Genomic DNA, 13,000 nt, shown 5'->3' with positions numbered 1-13,000 from the left:
TCCCCCCTTCCTACCTTTCCCACTCCCTAACTTCCCCCCTTCCTACCCCATCGGAAGTGTGTTTGTAGTTCCTCTCTTGTTTTTAATGGAATCCTTCGTCTGAGAATAGATGATCTTCTTTACAGATATTTAAAACACACATCGTTGCATTTGAATCACAGCAAATCTGAAATCGGGTAGCGTATTCCAGGGGGGGCGGGGCATTATTTTCTTGCTCCCCTCCTTCCCTTTTGGCTGAAATCCTAAATCTAACATAAAAACACGCTCGCAATCATTATTTTCTCATCGTACATGCAATGCAATGGTTAAATGAAAGAATTTTTTTGAACAAACGAAAAACTTGCATAAGTCTGTTTAAATGGATTCAAGACTTAGCTATTTTGAGATGAATTTAAGTTTTAATTCTATAATTAACTTTTTTTATGGCCCCTCTTTTCTATGGCCTCTCCCCCCTCCTCCAAATTTGCGTTTCTTGTCGATATTTTCTTAATCACTAATTTTAATTTTTTTCTACCACGAGTTAAAATTAAAAATAATTTAATTCTTATGTCAGATAAAATATTTGATGATACATTTTTTATTTCTCTTAAAGGGAGTGTTTGCGAAAAAATGAAAGGGGGTATAGGCTCATGTCGAATTTAATTCGATCTTGATCGCTACCAATTTTACTTGTATCTAGAGAAGAGAGATGAATAATTCAATTAAATTTAAAACTACTCATTCAGATATTATAACCTACAATTGAGAATTCAAGTCGATGTATTCGTATATAAGTATAATTGAAATATCTTAATATTTTTCATTTTTTATGATCCGAAAGTTACTTATAAAAACATTCATTCTTGTTTCGAGGATTTTTGATAATAAAGACGACATTTTTATATTTTCCAGGAATTTTCAAAAACCACGCGCCAGCCGTAAAAACAAGTTGTAAGGGAAATAAAAGAATACAAAATAAAATTTATTATGAAATATGAACTTTATATGAATGCATCGAATTGCAACCGACAATTGTATGTTGTAATAAATGAATGAATAGTTTTCAATTAAATTGAATTATTTACGATCTGAGCGAATTAACTCCCTGGAGTTTTTCCTTATTGACGCAACAGATTAGCAGCGATCGATATCGAATTATATTCTTTTATTTTTCGCAAACACTCCCTTTAACGTTTTTTTCCTGTTCTGGTTGCAAATCAGTCTCTTTTCCCTTTCCTTCTGCGCTGTCCTCTTATTTCATCGTTATCTTCTTTTGATCTACTTCTGTTATTCTTTAACTTTTTATCTACTTCTGTTATTCTTTAACTTTTTATCTACTTCTGTTATTCTTTAACTTTTTATCTTTTCAATTATGATTCCTCTCCTTTCCGTCTTTAGACTCTTTCCCTTTTGAAGTTGGATTTGAAAGACATCTAAGGATTATTGAATTTATTCAATATTCCAGGGCGGGGAGTGAAAAACAAGAAAAGTATCAAATTTAACATGTTTATTTTTTCTTTTTTCCAAGCTCTATGACGTAATATATACTCAAATATATAGTTCTAAATCAACTTTAATCAATTTTTGTCCCCTCCCTTCTCATCCTCCCTCATCTCTCAAACCTTATACATACATATATATATGTTCTTATAGCTTGTAATATATATGTAACTAAATATAAGCAACAATTGGTGCTCTCTCTACGGACCTCGGTTTGCTGACGTCACAGAGCTCTCTCTCCTCTCTCTCCAAACCTCTCGGTAGAGCCAGGTTTTCTCCAGCTTGCAACGGTATGTTGAAGTTGATACTACTTTTGATAGCTGTTGCTGTTGCTATTGGAGATGTTGAGTTTGTTCATCACAACAACACGATGCTTGCATCTGTCCTGCAGAAGGTTAGTTTGGATTGTATCCGTCTCTCAGTGCTCTAGGTGGGACCAGAGACTAGAGGATGAGTTTGTTTACACTTAACCCAGAACCAAACAGCTGTCCATGAATTACAAAGGTTTAAAATAAATTTTAAGTTTACAGTCAACCCTGTTCTCGTTTATTATCTCAAAAACAAGCTTATTGTGCGTTTGTGGCACAGCAATTTGAGATGAAATCTTTAATTTACATTGAAAAATATATATTTTGGTTCTTAAAGGAATTGAGTCTTTGCCACAAACTCTGATTTTCTAATCCCTATATCCTTGCAACCCAATGTCGTAGACCTTAGATATTTTAAAATTACACATTTGGTTAGATAAAAAAAAGTCCAAGCTTGACATATTAAAGATTTATACCACTAATGTATACAGCTGTCGGTGGGTTCTGGTTCAAATAAACTTGTGTTTAATTTTCATTTTGTACAGAGAGGAAGGGGTAGATGAGACGAAGACAATTGAAGAAATGAACTGCTGACCCCCCTTTCATTATAAAAAAAATTAGATTAAGCTTTAATAAATTCTTCTGTTTCTAGATTCACAACACGTGTCCGGACGTATCCCGTCTCTACACCCTGTCTGAGCCTAGTGTACGAGGAGTTCCCTTGTACGTCCTCGAGTTCTCCGATATGCCGGGGAAACACGAGCTCCTGGAACCAGAGATGAAGTATATCGCGAACATGCACGGAAACGAGGTAGGGCACGTCCTCTCTGTATCTCCTGTACAGTCCCTTTATGGTAAATCAAAGATAAAAGAAATCCCAGTTTTGATGTTTAAACTTTGGCTGTTTAGTGAATATGATATCCTTGAATAATATCATGATTTAGTGGTTTTTAAATTTCTTTTTCAACTTTTTTTAGCAGTATGACCTATTTCCTACAATCTACCTTTCTCACTACCTATTCTACTAAGCTTCTCTTTTACCTACTAATCCTACCAATCTACCTTTCTATCTACCAACCCTACCAATCTACCTGTCTATTTACATATCCTACTAATCTACCTTTTTACCTACCTATCCTGCTAATCCTCCTTTATAACTTCCTACCTAATCTACCAATCTATACCTTTCTATCTACCTATCCTACTAATCTACCTTTCTACCTACCTAGTACCTATCCTACCGATCTAGTATCTATATCTACTAAAGAGCATGGTTTTGAGGCACGTTTTTAAACATTTAAAATTTTTAGGCTTTATAAAAGCTTCACAAGAGTCTGAGTTGTAAATTCTATTTCAAAATTGCATTCTAGACAAGTATTCTTTTATTACACGAAGCAACATTTTGCTCTGATCAAAGATTTTAACCAAAACGATTTTTCAAAACGAAAAACGGAAAACGATTTCTCTTCTTTTTGAAAAATCGTTCTGGTTAATATCTTTAATCAGAGAAAAATTTTAGGTGTGTGTAATTAAAGAAAACTTGTCTAGCCTATAATTTTGAATAGGATTTGTAACTTAGATTCTTGCGAAGCCTTAAAAAAACACTTCAGTACCTACATCCAATCTCTAGGTACTGGGACGTGAGCTGCTTCTCCATCTAGCAGATCATCTTTGCTCCGGGTACTTGAAGGGGGACAAGGAGATAATCAACCTGATTCACTCAACCAGGATACATCTTCTCCCCAGTATGAACCCTGATGGTTGGCAGATAGCTACAGATAATGTGAGTAATAGCGCATTTTGTTTTGTATTTAAAAACTAAATAAGGCGAGAACCTTTTCTAGGCCTACAGTAGTCAGCTTTTATGCCAATACAATGAAGACGACTGTTATATTTAAGTTTTTATTTCTAACAAGATTTTTTCAAATTACAAGTTTACAAGTGAGCTAAAAGAAGCTGTTTCAAAGCTTGGTAGATATCAAAGATTAAAATTGAAAGTCGTCTTCATTGTATTAACATATACGACGATGACTGCATCTTCAAAGTTTCTCTCTTTTGTGCTTCTTTTAACATAAACAAACTACATTATTATTCTTACGAGACTTTATAATAAACCATGCAAAATAACTGATTACTTGCCTTAAACTCTAGTTTTGTATTATTTCAAACTTCAGTGATCAGTTTCTTTCGATTTGGTTTGGAGAAGAATATATCCAAACCTGACGTCAATGGACTGTGTACTAATGACGTCATATATCTTCTCTTGATTACATCTCACTACTCCCTCTATTTAGGGTGCTAAGGATTATATAGTTGGGAGAACTAATGCTAACGATGTTGATCTTAACCGAGACTTCCCTGATCTTGATAATCTAGTGTATAGAGGAGCAGAGGATAATCATCATCTCATGAAGGTTGGATGCTTTGAAACACATTTTTATTATTGAAAATATATAATTCTGAAGGTTAGGAGAAAAGAATGCAATTGAACTTATATATAAAAATATGATAATAATGATAAGTATGATGATAATAATTATAATAATAATAATGATAATAATAATAACAATAATAATGATCATGATAATGATTCATAATAATGATCATAATAATGATTATGATAATGATAATACCTTGTTGCANCTTATTATCTATTTCTTCCTAATCAATCCTTTATTATTATCTATTTCTTCCTAACCAATCCTTTCTTATTATCTATTTCTTCCTAATCAATCCTTTCAATTATGAATTCCTTTCAAAGCCATCCGTTCCTTTCTCATTATCCATTCCCTTCTCCTTAAATATTTATCATGTTATTCATTCCTTTCCAATTTATCCTTTCTCATTATCCATTCCTTTCTCCTTAAACATACCATTCCAACTAATCCTTTCTCAGTATCCATTTATTTTTAACCCATCCTTTCCTCTCATTTCTCTTCCATTTTGCCTAATTAGAAACCAACTTGAATATTAATGAAGCCCAGGAAAACTTGAAGCTTATTAAAAATTCTTTCTTAAATCTGCAAGAAAACCCTAAATGTGTATTGACTAAGAACCAAACATAAACAAAACTTTATCCAGTGTGTTTCCTAGTTACTGTCTCAAAGTAAGCATAGGTATATGAGCCCTGAGCTATCTACAGTGATGTTCTAAATAAGCCGGTGTCATGCCTGGAGAGAACTCGTACCTGCAGCGAACTCTGGTTATCCTACGCGGCAAAGCGCAAGTTTCTAGAAATATAAACAAACAATAATAATTTAATTTATTTGAGTTTACGGACAATTTTCCGTAATATACCAATAGGTATATGCTAATATACCTATTGCTAATATTTGCTAATATTTCTTATATCTATGTATCTACTAATATATCTGGTATCTAGGTATTTACTAATATATCTGGTATCTAGGTATCTACTAATATATCTGGTATCTAGGTATCTGCTAATATATCTGGTATCTAAGTATCTGCTAATATATCTGGTATCTAGGTATCTGCTAATATATCTGGTATCTAGGTATCTACTAATATATCTGGTATCTAGGTATCTGATAATATATCTGGCATCTAGGTATCTGCTAATATGCATGGTGGAGATCTGGTCGCTAACTATCCCTATGATGAGAGCAGAGGGAACTCCCAGTCTGAGTACAGTTCAAGTCCTGATGATACGACATTTAGAGAACTAGCTCTAGTTTATGCTCAGAACCATCCCAGGTTTAAATATATATTTTATAATATTGTATATGAATAAAAATCGATAAAGCAATGCACTGAGTTTCTCAAATATTCTACGAGTCGGTTTTTCTTACAATATATTTATATACAAAAGATACAAAAAATACAAACTTTAAATCGAACGATACTTATACAAACTAAATATTATGAATCAAATCAGTTTCATCAAATAGGNTTTTCAGAATTAGTTTTTTAAAATTATTAAATAAGGACAACATAAAATGTAAAAATAAGTTCTACAATAAACTGAACTACAGACGTCATGTATAAGAACAGGTTGAGAAAATAAAAATTTATCTTATAATCGAAGATAAGTAATCTTGTTTAATTATTAGTTTCTATTTTCTCAATATTCTGGTTTCTCATTATTCAAAAAGATTTTCGCAGATTTTCGAGAATTATTATTAAAAAGACGACATTTAAAGAATTTGAAGAATTCTGCGAATAAATTCAAAAAAAGATAAGAAATTCAATATAATAATGAAAACGAAATAATCGATTTTAGCATTGATTTATTGACAAATTTCTTTTGAGAAATATGTTCCTAACCATCTAATTAGATTGCTGTATAATTTTTACTTTATTTTTCGTTGAACTGCACACTCAGTTCAACTACCTTACATAGCCGATCACTCCCTTTAACGACGCTATATTAATGAAAAATTTTGAGATCTTACCAAAACATATTGATTTTTTTTCTAGAGAAACATTTAAAAACTGTTTGATGTAGGTATTCAGTGCCGGGAGGTATGCAGGATTTCAACTACTTGGCCTCCAACGATTTTGAAATCACTCTTGAACTGGGATGCGAGAAATATCCATCAGCTGACAGGTTGGTCTGCGCGCAATGCTCCCCCAATTTCGATCAAATTCAATTTATTCGAGATGAAAACCTTCAACGACGCAATAAAGAAAACAAATTTTATTTCTATAAATAAAAAGCTTTATAAATAAAAACATAAGTAGGCTCTATTAACATTTTCCTCAATAACAAGTTTCTATGTAAAAATAGAAGAAAATAACCCCTAAAAATGAAAATTATATTTATAACTTAAATACTGGTATTAAACCATATCAAATATTGGTAAATATGGTTCCAATAAAGTGGATATTTCAAGCTTATCTTCTTGTTCTAACAGAATCCTAGTTTTAAGAGGAAAATTTGTATTTTCTGTAATATCTGCTGAATCCTATCTAGTAAATGGAACAGGACCCCGGAGATAGGTTTAACCTGGAATATTATAGAGATACATAAACGATGCTATCCCCCCCCTGACAGTTTGACACATAAATTTATAAATTAGGAAGACGACTGTAAGATTCAAGGTATGATTTCAAATCCAATGAATATGAAACACTGCAAACACAGCAATTGTGCAGTGTTCACATCAGACATTTTACTTAAAAAGTTGATTTATAGATTTTCAAGTTTAGTTTACAAATATTCGCTTCTGAAAAACATCAAATGTTCATGAGATTGCTTAAATGTCGTTTTCATATTCCACAGTTTTATAAGTCTCACTGTATGTAGTTTCAACGATTTTAAAGATTTTCTTAAAAGCGTTTCGTGGATTTTTAAAAGGTCAATATTACTACATTTTTATTGTTACAGCTACAACAATGAAAATCCATTTACCAGTGTTAGGGATATCTAAGAGATTATTTTTTACGCACTTCTTATATTTTGTACTGTATTTTAGCCTGCAGGGTGAGTGGGAAGATAATAAAAAATCTCTAATTGAGTTTATCTGGACTGCGCACTCAGGTCTGAAAGGAATGGTAAGTTGGAATTAAAGTTGTTTATTTTAGTTTTTAGGTAAATTGATTAAAAAAGAAGATTAATTAAGTTAATTAAGAGATATTTCATTAAATAATATGAAAGAAATATAAAAATATTACAAAGTAAGACCAGGTATACAGAAAGGAATTGAGTCTTTGCCACAAACTCTGATTTTCTCATTCCTATATCTTTGCAACCAAAGTCGCAGACCTTCAAACTATAAATTTTGTGAGATCTTATAATTTAAGTTTTAAATATCAAAGGTTTTCGCCCACAGGTTGGTAAGATATAGGGATTAGAAAATGTTTGCTTGTGGCAAATACTCAATAACTTTGTCCAGGTGAGGGAGTATATGGAAGAAGACATTCAAAACTATTCACCAAAATGTTATGTTTCGTGGGACACCCTGTAGGTAATTTTTAAGTAAAGGGAAAAAAATAAAACGCCTTTTTAAAGCTCTAAATTTTCTAAACAGTTTTAAAATTTATTCCTTCTAGATCACCGATGCGGAGACTAAGAAGGGTATCCGAGGCGCTGTCATCCACACCCGTAATATCACTAGAATAGACAGGTTCAAGCGGCGCAACGACGACATTGATCATGACGTCACGTCAGGTAATTTTTTTAAATAGTTTGCCAAGTTTACTTGGACACCTTGTCGAAAACAAAAATTAAAAGTGAAATTTTATTTCTTTATTTGGAAACTGTTTAAGATATGTTTGGAATATATTGAGTGGGTTTTTACTGCAAAACCTATTTAGATGTATTCGCTCTCTTGGTTTGTATTGTATGGGTCCAATATATGACAAACGGCTGAACCGATCAGATTCAGCTTCAAACTGGTTGAACATTACATGACCATCCCAGAATTTACCATTGCTTGATGTGTTTGGTTTCTTAACAATTTTAGTTTAATCGCGTTTTGTTTTTAAATTCTTTTTATATATATATTTAAACTCTTATATACTTGTCTTTTCTACTTTTTTATTCAAAGACGCATCTTCAAACAAAAAATAATGAGAGAGAACAAGCTAAAAATTTTAACTTTAATATGCCAAATTTTGGAGACAAGGACTGAACTGATGAATCAGTGGGTGACAACCAGGACGGTTTAAAGCCGATCAGATATTAAATCAAAAAACTTCAATTAAAATTGTGTTTGTTGTAAATTTACCAATAATTACACGCAAATCTGCAAAATGTTTCGTTTAAATTGTGCGCAGAAAAAAAGCTCGTACGGTGATAACCAGAAAACTCTGGAACAGGGAGACGACTTTCAGACTCAAGTAATGACTCTTAATAGTGCAATGAACATGAGACAATACAATTGTGCGGTGTAAATGGCCCAAATGACTTAAAAACCGATTTTATAATTTACTCGAAAAACTTTTTACTTTGTTACTGCATCAAATCCTATTCATTATTGCTTTAATGTCGTCTTCCTATTCTACAGTTTTCTGGATCTCACTGTATATAATTCGTCACTAAATTCCCATGTTTTTTGGGACACTCTGTATATAATTCTTCAGATGTGAAAATATCATTTATTCTGTTATATTGCATAGAAAAACAATACAGGACAGTTTCAGCATGTTTTACTACCATTATACCACTCCATATTTACATAAACATAACAAACAAACATATTTTATCCGGAACAGGGTGGCAAAGTTATACAATAGTTTCATATAATACATGAAATAGTGGTAAAGTTTGATTTTGTACTTTGATTGAGAAAGTCGTCTTTTATTTGATGGTGATGACGACATTCGAGCAGTTAAGTTTTTATTTCTCTTGTAATCTTTAAGTGACGTACGTAAAGAAACTAAATGAATTATAATGTTGGAGGTTGGCAAGTATAGAGAATATATTATTTTATGTATTCATATATTCATAACTGTAGAATACATTTATTTATTTATTCTACCGGATAATGTTAGTCATTAAGAAAATAAATTTTTGGTAATTTTTTTATCTTGTATAAGTAATATTTAGTTTCAAGATTAAACAATGAGTATGGATGACTGATGATATATGCTTAAAGGAACTGTAAGCGTAAATTTTGATGGACTTGCATGTCCGATTCACAACGGTAGCCTTAAAAGTTTTTTTCTGATCGAGAATGATATCTGTTTTTTTTGTTTATTTTCATTTGTGGTTTCTCTGCTAAGGTAACTTCAAGACTTAATAATAATTCTAGCTTTAGAAACATTGGAGAAACTATCAATTTTTAACTTTTTTTCAAGCTAGAAGACGACAATATCTTCCATATTGTTGATCAAATTAAGGTTTCAATAGTACCGTTGTGAATCCATATTTTAATTGACAGTCACATGAAACAGTCCCTTGAACTAGAAAATATTTAAAACTGGATGAGCAATGAGATAAACTGTGTTTGTCAACAAACCCCACAGAAAACTTCTCGACAAAATGATCACGATATACTTGGGAGGAAGTTAGATTTTTGGAAATATCAGTGTATACAAATTTAAAAAATAATTTCTAATTTCTAATTAATTTTATGTTTTTCAGCTCGTGGGGGAGATTATTGGAGACTTATTGCACCAGGAGAATATGAAGTATTATTATTATTATTATTATTATTATTATTANTTGTTTGCTTGTTTGTATTAAAAAACATATTTGTTTGCTTGTTTGTATTAAAAAACATATTTGTTTGCTTGTTTGTATTAAAAAACATATTTGTTTGCTTGTTTGTATTAAAAAACATATTTGTTTGCTTGTTTGTATTAAAAAACATATTTGTTTGCTTGTTTGTATTAAAAAACATATTTGTTTGCTTGTTTGTATTAAAAAACATATTTGTTTGCTTGTTTGTATTAAAAAACATATTTGTTTGCTTGTTTGTATTAAAAAACATATTTGTTTGCTTGTTTGTATTAAAAAACATATTTGTTTGCTTGTTTGTATTAAAAAACATATTTGTTTGCTTGTTTGTATTAAAAAACATATTTGTTTGCTTGTTTGTATTAAAAAACATATTTGTTTGCTTGTTTGTATTAAAAAACATATTTGTTTGCTTGTTTGTATTAAAAAACATATTTGTTTGCTTGTTTGTATTAAAAAACATATTTGTTTGCTTGATTTCTATTAATATGTTTATTATTATATAGATAATAGTGCAAGCTGAGGGGTATTCTCCACAAGCTAAACTAGTTTCTGTTCCTGAGCTCAGGCACCAAGAAGGTATACACTGAACTTTCGAAAACCGGTTCTTCATGTTTACAAAAATATATATTTTAGCGGTAAGACTTGATTTTAGCCTGGTTCCATTACCCCAGCAGGAGTATTCCTATGATGAACCTCTAAACCTTCCTGTTCAGGTCAGCCACGTCAAACTAAACTAAATTGCACCATAGTTTAAAATATTACATGTTGTCAATCAGTTGCCTAATCCCGATGTTAGATCTAAATATGAAAGGTTTAAACTATTAGGTTGCAAAGATATATGTATTAGAACATTTAATGTTGTAGCAAAGACCAAATTCATTTGTAAAGTTTTACTGTGACGGCTTTGTGACATAGCAGCTCCACTAGTTTTGATTTTTAGCCCATTAGTGAAGAAAGCTAAGTAACTGAACACTTGCAGCCAACTTTTTCAATTTTTTATTTGATTGCATATAAAATATTAAAAAAGCTCTTTAAAAAGAGTATAGTTTTGAACTAATAATTTAGAATATGAAAAATCTCCATCTAACGTGAAATTTATTTTGAATTGTCGTGGTCTGTGAATATTGATAATAATATGAAAATAAAATAAAATCATTTTCCACATAAGCCTAATAAACTTAAATATCTTTTCTCCAGCCAGCTAAATAATATTCAAAGAAGACTGCATACAATACAATAATACAAATTATATTCCAGCAATATCCATAAATATGCATATTATATTTTTACATCCACATTATACAGATTTATAAATGTAAGTATAAAAGGGTCCATATATATAATCCCAAAGGGATGAAATAAGGCTATAAAATAAGGGACTTTAAGTCATTCTTTTTTATAACAATCACAATTTTATAACGTAGACAATCCATTCATGAAATGTAAATAAAGAAATTGAGTTCTTGCCACAAACTCTGATTTTCAAACTTGTATCCTTGCAACCCAATGTCGTAGACTTTAGATATCTCAAACTATGAATTCTGTTGGAGCAAATAATCTAAGTTCGAAATATCAAAGGACTACTTCATCAGGTTTCAAGATTTGTTTTTCAATAACATTTATAGCAAAAGAGCGGATTAAAAAAATCTTCACCCCCCCATACCAATATTAATTAACATTTGTTTAGAATGAGGAGGCGTATAACTACCAAGGGGAGTATAACTCGGACTACTACAGCCCTCAGTAAACAAAAAATGTTTTGTCACTATCATCGTCTTTGGCAACGATATTGATAGTCACTATCATCGATTTTTACAACGATAATAAAATTAATTAATTTTGTCCTTGACAACGATCTATTGATAGTCACTATCATCGTTTCCTGTCTAATATATTGATAGTCACTTTACCACCACGATATAGATAGTCACTACCACCACACAATACCAACTTATTATACTATCAGCTATAGTGCTAATCACAATACCACCATTGACTTCCAGAATATTGATAGTCACTACCACCTTTACTGTCGACGATGTAGTAAATATGTTTATTGTTCACTGTACACAAGATAGTCACTACCATCACTATTTGATCAACAGAAGAATAAACTAAATGTTAAAAATATAATTTTTACAACTATAACTATCCCGGATAAAAACTAACAAAACAACTTTTGCATTTAATTTGTTGAGAGGAAATAAACTATTGACTATCCTAAAATTTGAAAATTTGAAAGATTTTTTATGAATAAGTTTTTTTCCAGATGCAAAAAAAGCACAAAACATTTCTCTCTTATTCGAAGGCAGAAAAGACATATCTACCAAAAAAAAATGTAAAATTATTTTAAAAAATAAAAATAAAAGTTTTAAGTTCAGCTACAGCATAAAATCACGCATGATATTTTTATAAAAATTCGAAAAATCATTATTTATTTTGAAATATATATCATGTTATTTATAATAACTATTGTCTGTGATAGAGAGGTTAAAGGGAATGTTCAGGTTATTTGATAAAATGCTGTTCTAACAAACATCAATTTAGCGTTACAAACGAATTATCTACGATTATTGGATTCGAAAGTTTTAATTCTTCGTCCCCTTTCCAACATTCGTAGAACTCGCCATAAAGGAATTGAGTTTTTGGTCACAAAATCCGATTTTTGAATTCCTATATATTTGCAACCCAAATTTGACGACTAAGAGATATATTTCTGTAGATCAAAAAGTTTAAAAGTTTGAAATATTCAAGGTTTCAACTATCAGGTTGCGAAGATATTGAAATTTGAAAATTTGAGTTTGTGCTGAAATTTATAATTTGCCAAATTTGTTTGCTTGTTTGTATTAAAAAACATATTTGTTTGCTTGTTTGTATTAAAAAACATATTTGTTTGCTTGTTTGTACTAAAAAAACAACCAGGCAAAAAATGTTATGAGTCAGACAAAAAAAATGAAAAAAATTTATTGCTCATTTACGATGAAATTACCCAATGATAAAACAATTTAAAAAAAAAAAAAAAGAATACAAGACACATGAAGAAACATCTCAAAGGAATTGCCTC

At 30.8% G+C, this 13,000-nt stretch overlaps 1 protein-coding gene across 1 annotated transcript; it reads left to right on the top strand.

Annotated features, from left to right (window-relative positions):
- The first annotated feature begins 1,726 nt into the window (after positions 1-1,726).
- Positions 1,727-12,140, top strand: LOC111711764 (carboxypeptidase E). The gene is made up of 12 exons (XM_023486193.1): positions 1,727-1,873; positions 2,440-2,598; positions 3,418-3,570; positions 4,082-4,201; positions 5,359-5,504; positions 6,256-6,357; positions 7,226-7,304; positions 7,803-7,920; positions 9,838-9,884; positions 10,440-10,512; positions 10,570-10,649; positions 11,624-12,140. The coding sequence occupies exons 1-12, from the start codon at positions 1,772-1,774 to the stop codon at positions 11,681-11,683; spliced, it is 1,239 nt and encodes a 412-aa protein (XP_023341961.1). The 5' UTR covers positions 1,727-1,771; the 3' UTR covers positions 11,684-12,140.
- Positions 12,141-13,000: the final 860 nt, after the last annotated feature.

Source organism: Eurytemora carolleeae, unplaced genomic scaffold (genome assembly GCF_000591075.1).
Source record: "Eurytemora carolleeae unplaced genomic scaffold, Eaff_2.0 scaffold970, whole genome shotgun sequence".
Taxonomy (NCBI): Eukaryota; Metazoa; Arthropoda; class Copepoda; order Calanoida; family Temoridae; genus Eurytemora; species Eurytemora carolleeae.
The sequence above is the reverse complement of the archived record's forward strand: the minus strand, read 5'-3'. Positions and strand labels throughout refer to the sequence as shown.